The sequence below is a fragment of the Mustela erminea genome, chromosome 14, assembly GCF_009829155.1.
Source record: "Mustela erminea isolate mMusErm1 chromosome 14, mMusErm1.Pri, whole genome shotgun sequence".
Lineage (NCBI taxonomy): Eukaryota > Metazoa > Chordata > Mammalia > Carnivora > Mustelidae > Mustela > Mustela erminea.
The window spans coordinates 22093693-22108848 of NC_045627.1; the positions used below are offsets into that span (position 1 = coordinate 22093693).

At 40.1% G+C, this 15156-nt stretch overlaps 1 protein-coding gene across 1 annotated transcript in view; it reads right to left on the reverse strand.

Annotated features, from left to right (window-relative positions):
- Positions 1-15156, reverse strand: part of PCDH15 (protocadherin related 15) — a 1723534-nt gene that overhangs the window by 367983 nt on the left and 1340395 nt on the right. The window contains exons 13-14 of the mRNA XM_032313059.1: positions 14220-14332; positions 172-378 (exon numbers count right to left, since the gene is read on the reverse strand). Of these exons, the coding sequence (XP_032168950.1) occupies positions 172-378; positions 14220-14332 (320 nt within the window). The remainder of the gene's footprint in view (positions 1-171; positions 379-14219; positions 14333-15156) is intronic.

A 15156-nucleotide genomic window follows, 5' to 3' on the forward strand; every position in this document is an offset into this window, starting at 1 on the left:
GACATGAAATGAAATTACAACACTAAGATTGTCATTTATGAGACTCTTATTCACAAGGACTCTGTTCTCTATTCCATAGCTCCCATCGCGACGTCTTTGTCAAAGTTCCTGTTGACATAAATATAATAAGTTGCGTCAAGGAAACAAGAGCAACATTTATACTGAGCTTACATCTTCTATATCTTTGTCCAGAACCACGATTCTCAGAGGGGAGGTCAAGTTTAGACTGTCAGAGATGGTTGCTCCCACAGGGGCAGATTCCAGGATATAGCCTTGGTAACTGGGCATTGTAAAATACGGACTCTGATTATTTTCATCCAGGATTTCAATATGGAGACTGGCGAAGGCAGGCAGAGGATGGCCATTGTCCTGTTCAGCCTAGAAAGGAATTTTTAAAAAGGTTAAAATGTTGTATGTTCTTGGATCATCTTAGAGGGTCACTTTTCATGCTATTTTTGAGGATTCTTTTTCGAATGGGTGTCAGTACAGAAAGAAGAAATGCTTTAGAGTTGAGGGGCCCTTAGAAAGCATAAAAAAGGAAGAGAAAGTCCACAGAGGCTTCATCAACTTTTGGTCTCCTGTCCTAAAATTCAGCATATATTTAAAAAATATATATTAATAATCATTGCTGTGAGTTATTGTATCTGCTGCTGAATGTTGTTAGAAGAGATAACTGTGGGCTCCTGGGTGGCTCAGTGGATTAAAGCCTCTGCCTTCAGCTAAGGTCTTGACCCCAGGTTCCTGGGATCGAGCCCCACATTGGGCTCCCTGCTCAGTGGGGAGCCTGCTTCTCCCTCTACTTGTGCTCTCTGTCAAATAAATAAATAAAAATCTTTAAAAGAAAAAAAAAAAAGAAGAGATAGCTGTGCTTTCACATAAGTAGACAGAAAACCAAGAAAGAAGACATGTGGTAAATTGCTGATAAAATATGTAAGTCCGGGTGCCTGGGTGGCTCAGTGGGTTAAAGCCTCTGCCTTCGGCTCAGGTCATGATCCCAGAGTCCTGGGATCAAGGCCTGCATAAGGCTCTCTGCTCAGCTGGGAGCCTGCTTCCTCCTCTCTCTCTGCCTGCTTCTTTGCCTACTTGTGATCTCCGTCTATCAAATAAATAAATAAAATCTTTAAAAAAATATGCAAGTCCAAGGAAAAAAGATTCATAAAGTATCATATTTACTTTATTCTCCTCTGTGTCTTCTAACTCCACATGAATGATCTAATCCCCAAATAATTGATGTTTCCATATAAAATTAATAGATTAAGACTACATTTCTGCCCATGGAAAGTCCTCAAAAGCTTCATATATGGGGCAGAGATGATTTCAATGAAATACTTTTAGTAGTTGTAGAATTTCAAATATTATTTAATTGCATACATTATTCAAGTAAAATTGATATTCATGTCCTAGAAATATGTTTGTTTTCCTCTTTTTTCTCCTCTTTAGTATAAAAAATTGATGACAATTGATATTTCTAATATATTTTCTTTCCATGGCCATGTAGTCATGTTGGGAATTAGGGAAACACCAACCCCTGACTTTTTGTTTTATTAAGAAAATTTGTCTTATTCTATATGAGTCCAAAAGTTTTATTTGAGAGAAGATTTCATCACATCTGAGTTCTGGAAAATTTCCTCCACCTGTTAGGGGAAACCTTGATACAACCCAATATAATGTACATTTATTAAAATAAATTCAAAGTCCCCACTGTCAATTTTTATTAGTAAGTTTTCCCTATAACCACAATAGTTGTATTTTGAAATCAATTCCAGGTGAAAGTTAAATATTTTACATTAAATAGTGGAGTGCTTTCCTGGAAGAAATAATAACATTTTGGTCATGAAAATTTATAAATAGCTCAGATAGATATCTCTGATTTTTCAACCCAGAGGCAAGAACCTAGGCCTTCTAAAAGACAGTTGTGCACTTTCCTCCAATTGTAATTTAGCATTTTCGTCAACTAATAGGGTAAGTAACAAATCACAGTGATGTTTAGCAAGGCTGGTAACTCTGAACCAAGAAAAATCACAATACTTTCTTTCCTTCACATTAGTATTAATATTGAAGATATTCTGAAATATAATTTATGCTAATTACTAATTTGAATTTATGGTAATGAATAAAGTCACTGTAGCATTATGTTATTTAAAGCATGGATAAAAACTTTTTTTTTTTTTAAAGATTTTATTTATTTATTTGACAGACAGAGATCACAAGTAGGCAGAGAGGCAGGCAGAGAGAGAGAGAGAGAGAGAGAGAGGGAAGCAGGCTTCCTGCGGAGCAGGGAGCCCGATGCGGGGCTCGATCCCAGGACCCTGAGATCATGACCCGAGCCGAAGGCAGCAGCCCAAACCACTGAGCCACCCAGGCGCCCCTGGATAAAAACTTTTTAAAAAATATTTTGGTAACTCCATCTCAATGAATTAGATTCCCTCTATAACATTATGCCATTTATTTTGTGCATTTGAATTTTCTTTGGGAACAGACTGCCAAGAGGGGTCCACAGTGTAAAATGTTCATGAGCTCTGCTCTGCACTGAGGACAATAATCCTGAAATAATGTGTAGCTTTTTCTAGAATTATGTATTCCTCTCACACATAGCCCATATGTGCTGTTGACACCATGGGTAGCTCCTTCTGCATCCAGAGGTTATGATTAATTTGTGCTGAGCCATGGACACTCTTCTAGGCTTCCCCTCTGCGACACACAGCAGGCTCCTTGAGCACAGCTGATCGGGGTGAGAGGTACAGTCGAAGACCAGAAAACATCGCTTTTATACTGGATGAAACTAATTGGTCCGTATGGGGTTCCGACCCAGCAACTGTGATCTGATTAAAGCAGGAGCAATTCGTACATGCAAGTCATTCTGAACAGGACCTTTTCTCTCTCGCCTTTATTTTGTAGCTAATTATTCCAAAAGCCATTATATCCTATCCATATGGACATACTAGTGATGTCATGAAAAGTCATAAAATCTATCATTTGTCCCCATCCCCCTCGCCCAATAAACACACAGGAAAACAATTTATGGACAGTGACAGGAAAACAAAAAGCCAAATTTTATTCCGGTGAAAGAAGTTTATGTTTTACATTTAGCTTGTAGGTTGTTAATTTTTACTGCCTGTTGTGAAGTCAGGAAAACATGTTATTATCTGCATGATGAAAACAAAGTAATCCAATGAAAAGGAAATAAAACTCAAATCAGATCTATGAGAAGAATCTAATTCTGCACATCTTTAAACATAACATGTGAAACTCTTTTAACCCTCACATTAGTTTGTCATTAGTATGGTCAGTATGTTTGGATTGCTATCACATACTTTGTCTGATTTCAGTGTTTCAGGGGAGCTAACCAGGTATCTGTCTCCAAGGTCTACATTCTTAACCCCTACTCTCTTTTGTGTACCCCTCTCTAAACACAAAAAATATTCCTTTGTGTTCATGGAGAAGGAGAAGGATGAGTTTTAAGTTCAAGGCCGCATCACATGTAAGAAACAGACAGGAAAGCACCCAAATTCAGGTGTCTTGATTTATGAGAGGCTACGGAGGGAAATTCACAACATGTTTGTCTAATTCAGAGAATGCAAATGAATACACAAATGTAAGACGGATGGAAGAGATTAGTGGCAGGAAAGAATATTAATAACGTGGATACTCCAGATTAGTTAGAAGTAAAATATGGCACTTAACACAAATTAATACTATTACACTTTGCTCTGCTGCAAGACCATGCATCAGACCTGTCATCCTACCCTCTCTGCTTCTAAACAACATAAGTAGAAATTCTCAAAAATCTGACTTATTTGGTTCCCCTGTAATCACTGGTGAATGAGATGGGAAGCACAAAAAGCAGGTCAAGTGAAATGAGCCGGCGTTTTTAAGAAATCACTTCATCCCATAAAGGTAACTTTATTTATATCTACCACATCTGCAGTTACCAGTTAAGCATTATATTTAAAAGCCAGATTTTGTTTGGACTATTTCTGGGCATGAGTCCCATTTTCAGTAATGAAACTAAAAGCCAAGAAAGCAAAAGTAGAAGAAAAATACACTATTTAGTTACTTTGGAGAGCAAAACACTGAAAGACACAAACTACTCCTTTTTCAATATTAAAACGAGCAAGTGTGGATAGTCCCTTCCCTCCCTGCACCTGAGGACTGGTGGCAAGCAGCCCCACCATCTCTAACGTGAACCCTTTCAAGTAGATAGTGGGATTTAGGGGAGAAAGGGAAAATGGGGGCGATGATCAAGACATGGAAATAAATTCTAAGAAAGTAAGAGGAGATCATTTTCTCCTCGGCAGTCGGGAGATCTTTGTGGTGAACCTGTAAGACGCACCCGTCACACCCATGTGTTCACCACTTGCGGGGGGAGTCCCTCCTCACAGGTGTTCCCGAGCCCCCCACTCCACCCCACCCCCTCGCCTAGGTCAGGCTCGGCCCTGGCCTCACACACCTGTTCTTGGAAAACCATCAGGACGCTGACCTGGATGCCAGCAGGCGTTGTTCTCAGGCCTTATCCCTGCGACCTATCTTCAGCATTTCAAGCACTGTTCAGTAGCCTTTCAAGACAGCACTTTCTCCTGGTCTCCTCCTGGCTTTGCTCCCTGCGTGTCCTCATTCTCCTTTGCTGATCTGTCCCTTTCTCCACCGCTCCTGACACCTGGAGAGGCCCAGGAGGGAGGGCTGGACTGTGTCCTCCTCCTCCTCCCACTCAGGTCCTGGTGGACCCTGGCCGCATGTCATTGTCTGAGAAGTGTCCGTAACCTCATGACTCCCAGCTGACCTCTCCTGTCTATCTCAGCACGTTGGTCCACCTCACACCTCTGTGTCGGGATCGGCAAACATTGCTAAAGGGAGTTCTCACCCTCATAAACCCACTCCATGGCTGTTTACGAGTCACGGCGGCCAAGTCTTCAGGCTCCTCCGCCTGCCTCCACTCCTGCTTCTGTGCACAGTCACGGATAATCCGAGAGAATACTTTATTGACTATAAACTAAAATACGGGGCACCTGGGTGGCTCAGTCAGTGAAGCATCTGGCTTTGGCTCAGATCATGATCCCAGAGTCCTACATTGGGTGGGGAGGTGGTCCCTGCTCAGCAGGGAGTCGGCTTCTCCTTCACCTCTGCTCGCTACTCCCCCTGCTTGTGCTCTCTCACTCTCTCTCAGTGTGTCAAATAGGGGCACCTGGGTGGCTCAGTGGGTTAAGCCTCTGCCTGTGGCTGAGGTCATGATCCCAGGGTCCTAGGATCGAACCCCGCATTGGGCTCTCCGCTCAGCGGGGAGCCTGCTTCCTCCTCTCTTTCTGCCTGCCTCTCTGTCTACTTGTGATCTCTGTCAAATAAATAAATAAAATCTTTTAAAAAAACAGTGTCAAATAAATCAATAAACGCTTTAAAAAAATCACTTGTGGCAAAGGAATAGGAGCAATACCACACTTTAAAATAAAATATAAAATACAAGCTGGATCTAACGACTTCTCACCTCCTCCCTGGTTCCCACCCTGATTTCACTCCCACCATCTGCCCCTGATCACATTACCTTCTCTGTCTGCGTCCACCCTGGTCAACACCCTAGGCCCATAAGGGGAGCCTGTGCTTTTGTGGAAGACCAGCCAGACTGGGTCACTGCTCTCACCAAAGCTTTCAGGGCCTCCATCATGCTCCTGTCCTTCTCACTTCATGAACTCCGTCTCTCTCCTGGACCCCAGGAGAAGACTGTTCTCTTCAATCAAGCCTCCGGGAGACAAAGGATTCCATTCGTCAAGCCTGCCTCTCCTGCAAGAGCACAGGCTGCTTATTTGGCTCAGTCGGAGGCTGACTCTGAAAACCAGACACGCCCACGCCACCCAGGCTTCACACCCTCCTCGTTGCCACTCCTCAATGCAACTTGCAAGTAAACCCGAGGAAGAGGGTTGGTTTGGGAGGATCTTGCTGGAAGGCTCAATTTATACTCCCATTTTCTCTCTTTGATCAGAAATGACCCTCACTTTTTCCTAACCGATTTAGATTGTTAAAATCTATTTACTCATGTTTTCAACCAATGTATTTATTAGCATCAACAACCTTACTCGTTTACACCTTTCCAAGAGCCAGGCATTGAGACACGCCTGCCTTGGGATTCAAACAAGAATGACTTGGACTTCTGTTTGGAAGCGAATGCTTATGAAAGTTGGAACATTACCTTTATGACACATTGTTACTGATTCTTTCGTAAGTGGCCAGTATATGGTTGTGAAAGGTATACCTCAGAGGTTAGCCACAGTTAAAAAACAACAACAACAACAACAACAACAAAACAAACTATCGAACAAAAGGAAAGGTACACAATGCTATTACGATTCTGGTACAAGATATGATACTTCACCGTGATTATGAAAACAATTTTAGCACCACCTGGGTGGCTTAGTCCATTGAGTGCCTGGCTCCTGATTTCGGCTCAGGTCATGATCTCAGGGTTGTGAGATCGAGCCCTGTATGGGGCTCTGTGCTCAGTGGGAAATCTGCTTGTCCTTCTCCCTCTGCTCTTTGCCCCAGCTTGAGCTCTCTCTCTCAAATAAATTAATACATTAAATTAATAAACTGATAAATACAATCTTAAAACAAATTTGAAACAGACAAAAGTAATGTACATTGTTATAATCATGCAGTTGGGGGTTTTTAGGTATGTGGGGAGTAGTGGCCAGGAGAGGGTGGAGAGACAACTGGGCTTTTTTTTTTTTTTTTTTTTTTGGTATATCTGGGTGTCTTGGTTTGTAAAAACCCAGCAAGAGGGACAGTTTCCAATAAAAAGTTTACTAAAACCTGCTATACACTTGCTCTCCCCAAATGTGCACATGCTTCCACCACAGTAAACTAGTAAACTAGTTTGTGGCCACTAGTTTATAGTAAGGTAGTAAATTAATTTATGGACACTCAAGGGCAAACAGCGCATTTAATAAAGTCTGATCTAGGACGTGAATGGAACAGCCAACATTACAAGGATATTTAAACATTCCAGATGCTTGTCTCTTCCCATCCATCATTTCATTAAAGGCAGGCTCCCAAAGAAGACCCTGCCTACTGTACTCTCCATCAGTGTTTCTCAAACACTGTGGTTTCTGAAGCCCTTCTTGTCTGATGACTCCCTGTCTCATGTGAGGTCCCTGTTAAAGCACATTCCTGCAGGCTCAGTCAGGCTTTCGGATAGGTATTTATTTGTCTGTTTCCTTAATTATTATTTTAATGTTACCCTGCCTTACAGGGTTCTGAATGATGTTAATACATGGTGGGCTCTCACACTCAAATGTCGTGAGAGACACATGGGTGTCTTGATTCAGTGCGGGGAGCCCTGAAACCTGCCTTCCAGAAATAAGCACTTTTGGTGACCATGAGATGTGGAGCCAGGAGACCTCTGGGGACCAGTTAGGTCTGCTACTTCTTCTCTGCCTCAGGTTCCTAGGAAGCTGTTACAGCAGAGGCCAGCACTGCTCTAGGCTCATCTACAAAGAATTAGTAGGTCTTCAGTTTTAAGCAGTTTTAAATTTCAGTTGGACAGAACAGTTGGAAATGAAAGTGCAGGAACCTCACTTGTGTAAGGGAGCTCTCTGTGGGATCCTGCTCAGCTCACTGAAGTTCTAGAAGGGATTTGGGGCCAGAGCCTTAGTGACAATAGGTTACATTTCATTTCTACATGAGTACATTTTTCTTTTGAGATGTCTTAGGGAGAGATGGCTGTGGCAAGCCACTGTTCTTAGGTCAAAGATTATATTAATAAAACCAACTAATTAATAATTAAAAAGAAGTATATTTCATTGCTTCTTGGCCCTTCTTGGAAAATTACAGTGCCTTAACCCTACAGAAATGTTCTTTATTTAAACTTCCATACTCTAACAAATTAAAAAGAATGCCTAAAGATTTTGACAGCAAGGGCACTTAGAACAGTGACTAAAAATATTTGAGAACTTACAGACCCATAACATAATTTATCAGATAAATTACAAAAAAATCAGTGTTGTTGTTTTTTTTTTTTTAATCACACAAGTGGTTTGTTTGTGATGTCACAAATAGAGCAAAGAAGTACAGTCTTGGTTGGAAATTTAAAAAAGGAAAAAAATGTCTTCCATAGAGAGAATATAGGCAAACCATACCCAACAAGGGTTCATAAAATGACAAGAAAATCATACTGACATGCTTCCCACCAAAAGAATATTTTTAATAAACTGAAGTATATTTTATCCTCACTGGAAGAATATGACCAGTCTGTTCATAATTTATTGCATTGAATCTTCAAAGTTCCTATATATCTTTCAATAATAAAAATCTTCCTCTTTGCTTAGTGTTTGAGATATGAACTGACACCAGAATGACTAAAGTAATTTTGAATGATTTAAAAAAGAAAAACCCAGTCACTCTGGGGAAGACCTAGGGCCAGAAAACCCCTGCTAATCACAGGTACGTCAGGCTCTTCAGCTGATGCTTGGAACATGGGAATCATCTTGGCTGTAAATAGCGAGGCTAGCCAGAAACAGAATTATGAAGGTGATGAAGTAGTCACTTTACTCTGGAATACTGTTAACTCTTTTATCTCCCTTATAGTGCCCTGCCATCTGCCTCCCCAACCAGCAAAGGCCCACACAGAGTTCTAACCTCATTCCCACTGAGTTTTCTCTCAACCAGAAGAAAACCCCATTGAAGTGTCTTATTTGAACCAGTGGACTGGAAAATTCCATCTTGGAATATCTGAATTTCAAAAATCATCATTATCGAAAAAACAAAAAAAAAAACACAAAAAACACCAAAAATCAAAAGCAAAACCCCCCAAAACCAAAACAAAACAAATCAAACCCAGAAAAACCCTTATCTCCAAGTGGGTTATTTTTCAGAGCCTGGAAGCTAGGGAGAGTGAGAGTTTAGTGTTTCTCCTAGGTACCAGCTTATTCTTGAGAAAAAATGGTAAGCAGACCTATCTAGCTTGTGAGTTGTTACCGTATCTCTAAATTCTCCATGCAACAACCAAGAGGTTTATGAGGACCTGTTGGGAATGGTTGTGCAAGAGGCTGGTGGGAGTCGTCGCCTGTGAAGGGGCGTAGTGGGGAGGGACTGCCGGCCAGGGCCGCTCAGAAAGTGGCTCCAACTGGACATTTTACGATATTTGGACTTGCTGTTGTACTCCTACCATGACCTTTGCAGACAAGACGGCCTTGCCAAAATCAAGACAGTGTGAGCAGAATGGATAAATGGCTTTTCTTCTTCCAAGCAGCAGCAGCAGGTCACCTTGTAAGGAAGGAAGGTGGCCAACTAAAATATCACCTCCGTGTGTCTTTTGTCAGCCTGCACATTTGGAGACCCGCAATATTCGACTGCTGCATCCCATTTCTCTTCTAATTCAGCCGGATGAATAAAAATGTGAGACAAGAAGACACGATGTATTCTTCCCTTTTATTCATTGTCATAAATGACGTATTCGTCCCCGCTGCGCAGGGAGCCTAATGGGGGGCTCGATTCCAAAATCCTGGGGTCATGACCTGAGCCAAAGGCAGGTGGGAAATCATCTAAAAGCACCCTTTCCATACTGGCGATTTCCTCAATGCAGAACTTCAATGCCTTTCTTTCTTTCCCACAGCAAGTAAGTGTTACGCATTCCAAAGACTTAGCAAACTGAAAACTACAAACGTCGTAAGCCTCAAAAACAGTGTCTCTGAGGGTTCTACTGAGTTCCTGTGAAGTATCACTGATGCTATTGTTCACACAAAGGCCAAGCACTTTCTCGGCTGTGGCATCACAAATCTGTGAGTATGCTAGCTGTCCTCTCAGGCCTTGAGACTTTCTTGTCTTTGTCAAATGTCTAGAGAAAAGTACCTTGCCAGGATCACTGTCCCATCAGCACGGATATTCAAGTTCTCCAGTTTCAATTCTGTGGCTCTTGTCTGTGTCAAAATATATATATATGTGTATATATACACACATATATATACATATGTATATATTTGAATGTGTGTATGTGTGTGTGTGTGTGTGTGTGTGTGTGTGTGTGTATTCCCTCCCTCAGAAGGAGTGTTTTTTGTTCGGTTTTCATAAACAGCTTTAAACTCTGCTTTCACATAGATCTGACCTTTTTATTCCAGGAGCTGAATTTATTTGAGAGGTTTATTGCATCTTTATTCTAGATAGACAGACAAGATGAAGTCATATCAAATACTCACACTTTCAAAAGTAGGTATTTAAATACAGTGAAGATGTAGGTACGCAAAATCAGTTGCTCTAGAAGTTTGCGCCAGGGAGAATACCTTACGACAAATATTTCTTGAGCATTTCTATGCACTTGACATACACTTGGGCCACAATGTAAAGAAATATATGACCACCTGCCCTATTGTAAAGGCCAAGAGAAAATACACAGGAAAATTCAATGTAGGACGGTTAGAGACATCATGGGGACAAGCGGGATGTGGGGAGAAGCTTCTAGGCTGTGGTAAGGCCTTTCCAGACAGAGTGTCTTAGCCTCTGATGCATCAGTGAGACATTGATGCAATCGCTGATGTGACAGTGCGACCCACAGTGCCCAGGAGGAAAAGAAGGGACATTCACTAGGTGGGGCAGCATCCACAGATGCATGGGGGCCGGAGAGAAGATGGCAGACTGAGAGGATGGTGACTGTGTCAGGCTGGCTGGACAGAGAGTGTCCAGGGTGGCTGATGAAGGCTCAGGTTAACATGCCCTCGGTGTGGAAAGACAAGGGATTATATGTAGCTCAGCCTGCAAAACAGCTACCGTAGGCTGGCAATAACAACCTAAAAATCAGAGAGACCAGGTGCCTGGGTGGCTCCGTCAGTTAAGCATCTGCCTTCGGCTCAGGTCATGAGGATGGAGTCCCACATCAGGTTCCCAGCTCAGCAGGGAGCCTGCTTCTCCCTCTCCTTCTGCCTGCCACTCCCTCTGCCTATGCTCTCTCTGTGTGTCAAATAAATATATAAAATGTTAAAAACAGAAAATCGGAGAGACCGTGATGTGATCATGTCCGTGAGCCTCACTTTAGCTGTGAATCCACGAGATTTCCATAAAAAAACACAATTATGTCTGAGCAACTGTGAGACAGTGAATTATTAATAATTTATCCTCTCAATATTTGTATTAGGTGTCAAGAGTATAAATATATCAATTAATAACTTTTTAAAAAAATTATTGCACTTAAAATCATAAAAGTGAATTTTCTGGGCTTTGCAATAGATAATTTATGCATGAACTGATTCATTATTACCCAGATAATAAAATACGCTTTCATATATCTCCTAGTTGCTTTTGCTTTGTAACTATGGTGATCACATAACTTTTCATCCAAACTGGGCCAGTTTTCGGAGTGAAAGAGATATTATGAATAATTATACAAAGACAACAGGCATGAATGTGAACCTTCCTGGGCAAACCAAACGTACGATTCTTATTCAATATGTGTATTTCAGTTAAAAATGTTTAAGAGATTACAATCTTTTAACATTTGGGATAGTGTTTGAAATGGAACATCCTTTCCTCTTTTCATTGGACTCCTTTCAATCCTTTAATATTCGAAAGTTGGTGGGCTACTCCCTTTTGTTTCCCTAATTTCACCTTTACAATTTTGTCAGTATCCTGAATAAATCCCTGGCTGATATGGATGGAATAAAGATGAAAAATTTCTTAACTATGATGCTTCCCACCTGTTAAATGTGCATATAGCTTTCTAAAGCAGAATTTTCAAAGTCGAAGAGGAAATACTTCATTTTGTTTTTCCTTAGCTCCCGAAACAGAAATGGGGATCAAATTCATTAAAAACATCTATGTCCGGGTGCCTGGGTGGCTCAGTGGGTTAAGCCGCTGCCTTCAGCTCAGGTCATGATCTCAGGGTCCTGGGATCGAGTCCTGACTTGGGCTTTCTGCTCAGCAGGGAGCCTGCTTCCCTCTCTCTCTCTGCCTGCCTCTCAGTCTACTTGTGATCTCTCTCTGTCAAATAAATAAATAAAATCTTAAAAACAAAAAAAAGCTTCTATGTCCAATGAAAATGAAACATTGTTGAAATAAGAAAAGGGGAAAAAGTTGAAAGACTCACTCCAGAGACCCGCCAGACTGTTACACTTCAACGGATCCCTGTACAAAGCCACAATATTCAGCTCTTATTCAAGCAGGTGGCACGTTATTATTCGTATAGATTGATACCTTTGCTTATTATCCCCTTGACTGCACACAAAACACAGTAATTTGAATCTAATAATGTCTGTAAAAACTTCCATTAATAATATAAAGTGTTATTAAAACATAAACAAATTATCTATGGCCTGTTCTAATTGATTTTTGTTTCTAATTGATGGGCTGCTTTTCATTGTACCCGGGTACACCAGGACAACTAAGTTTGATAGTAAAGGAAAATAATTGATTTCAGGACTGAAATGAGGCAGTTTGGTAACAGTGCCTTGTCAGCTTTCTTAGCTCCTACAGAGAGCAGCACCACAGGCCTACACGGAGACGGAGGGTAGACAATGGATACATATTTTCTAGTTTTATATAGTTCCCTGATAATTGAAATAGTCAGTGCAAGAAGATAAATCTCATGCATGGCCATTTTATACAAATGGTAAAAGGAGTCTGTCTTTGTTGAATGACTCCCAAACCCCTACTGAATAAAATCGAAGGAAAAAGCAATTTCACAGGAGGCTCTCCTGGTCTGCTCCTATCCCTCGGTTCCCTGTTAACTCTTTGTAGCCTGCTAAAACACGTCTCTAGTTTTTACTTTGGCTTTTCCCGATGTTCAAACACACTTCCCACTTCTATTCATTGGCCAAAAACTTTCTGATGCAGCAACAGGTAGCTCAGGGTAGTCTGCGGAACATCTTCCTGGAATCCCCAGATTAATTTATATGCCCCGATTCTGTACTTTTCCAGCACTTTTTAGATGCCTTCCTGTTACATGTTGATGGGACCTATTTGATTTACCAGCACGTACAACTCTTCACCCTTAGAGATCACAGGTTCTTCAAGAACGAGGGACAACCCATAACCTTTGATCTGGTAACGTATAACATGATCAGTGCCCACAAAATATGTCCTGATTTGAACTAAAATCAAATGTGTGTCTGCGTGTTTCTGTTTGCAGTTGTACCAACAGAGAATTAAGCCCACCACTTTGAAGCAACTGCGTCTTGGTGAAGGGATAAGAGTATGGCCCTCGCTTAGAGCAACCTAAGTGTGAATCTCAGAGCTGCTGCTTCTCAGGGAGGCAATTCGGAGCCAGCTCCCTATGCTGGCTGAGATTTTTGTTCCACATTTGCATCAATGAGCTTATCACCAAGATTATGGCTCTAATTCTATGAAAAGTGTGCTTAAGTAACTTTGGATATGCTCCATAAGCTTCCTTATCTTATTTTCTCTACCTTTAACAGTTTAAAATTATAAAAGAATACCCTCAATGTGCATTTCTATAGATTGTTCTGTGTGTTTATGAGAAGGACTTATATTGCACACCAGACTTACTCCAAGTCCTTGCTTGGTCAGTTCTATTAAAGTACTTCTCCCACCCTCGTTGCTACTCCATAAATTGCCATTATTCCTTCACTGTCCAGCTCCGATCTTACCTGCCAGCAAAGTCTATCAGAATTACTTGACAGATCGTCCTGGTTTTCACAGTGCCTCTTAAACAATTTTATTACAATACAGTAGATATTATTTAACTGTAAGTGTAATGCCAGATGGATTCCCCTAGCTTTGATAATTTTTCTAGCCTAGGATCATTTTTCAAAATAAAGAAATTAATGAGACATCTATTGAAAGGATTTCTGGACAGGGAAGATCTTTTCTTTTTATGTTAGAAAGAAAAAAAATTATTTTAAAACATAATATGATATTAAAATAAAAATATATAAATTCATGCCCATTTAAAATATATTTATGAGCAGTTTTTGTGGTCAAGAATTGATTCCTTTTAGCAAGAAAAAAAATGTTAGAAAATGTAACAGTTATATTATGTAACGTTATATATATATTTGGACAAGGCATTTCTTACAAAAATACTCAGTATTTGAATTACATCATAATATAAACAGTTATCTTAAAGAAAGGTAGCGCAATGTATTAAAATAGCTGAACTTCACTTTTTTAAATATTGCGGTCAGATTAATTTTAATTTCTGTAACATAAAAGTGCCTACAATAGCCACTACAGGTTTCTTTGATTAGAAGTTTACAAATACAAAGAGAGAAGAAATTAGTTTAATTTACCTTAATAACCAAATCAAATTTCTGGTGGAAGTCTCTGTTTACTGGTTCCAAGAGGCTAAGTTCTGCAGTCCTAGGATGCATATGGAAAAATCGTGGGTAATCCTCAGGAGTCCCTGAAAGACATTGAGATTTTGGCACATAATTGAAAACAATACATAGTATCTGTGTGTGTTATATCTAATTCCCTTCATTAACTGAGGAACAGAATCACAATTTCATTAGTAAATTAACTTTCAAAATCATGTGGTCTAGGGAAAGGAGACACAAATGTGGTATACAATTAATTAGCCTATGAGTCAGAAGATGGAAAGTATTTATTATTGGGGTGATTTTCCAAATATCTTTTATTAGCAGAGCTCTTTAATTAATTTGAAACTTCATCACATGAAAAGAGATATTAAGTGTAGGGAGAGCAAATTTTGAAGTATAAAATTGTGTTTTAATGGTGCATAAATCTTAATTATAGCCTGACTGGTCTTTCACTGCATCTTGTAGTAAACAAAGACTAGTAATTTGTACCAAACATCAAGCTGCTTGAAAATTAAAATGAGCATATTCTTTTCCAGCTGCGAAAATACTTTTCTTAAGGCAAGAATCTAGCTAATTACATTAATCATATTAAATAAAAATGTATTGATGATATTCTTAATGCCTAGAGAGGGTATTTCTTAAGTACAGGCATTTTAGTGAGTTGAAATACATTTCTTCCCGCAGAAGTTTCTTTCAACTGCATTATTTTCCTCTGTATGATGTGACATCCTTTTTCTCAATGTGAAGAATAAGTAGAAGTCAAATTGTGTAACTATAGAGTATATGTATTCATTTGGCACAACAACAGCCATAAGAATGAAATAACTATGGTTTCCAATTATTAAAGGCTACTGTGTACTAAATGCTTTATGCAAATAATCATCAATAAGTCTGTAAATCATTCCCA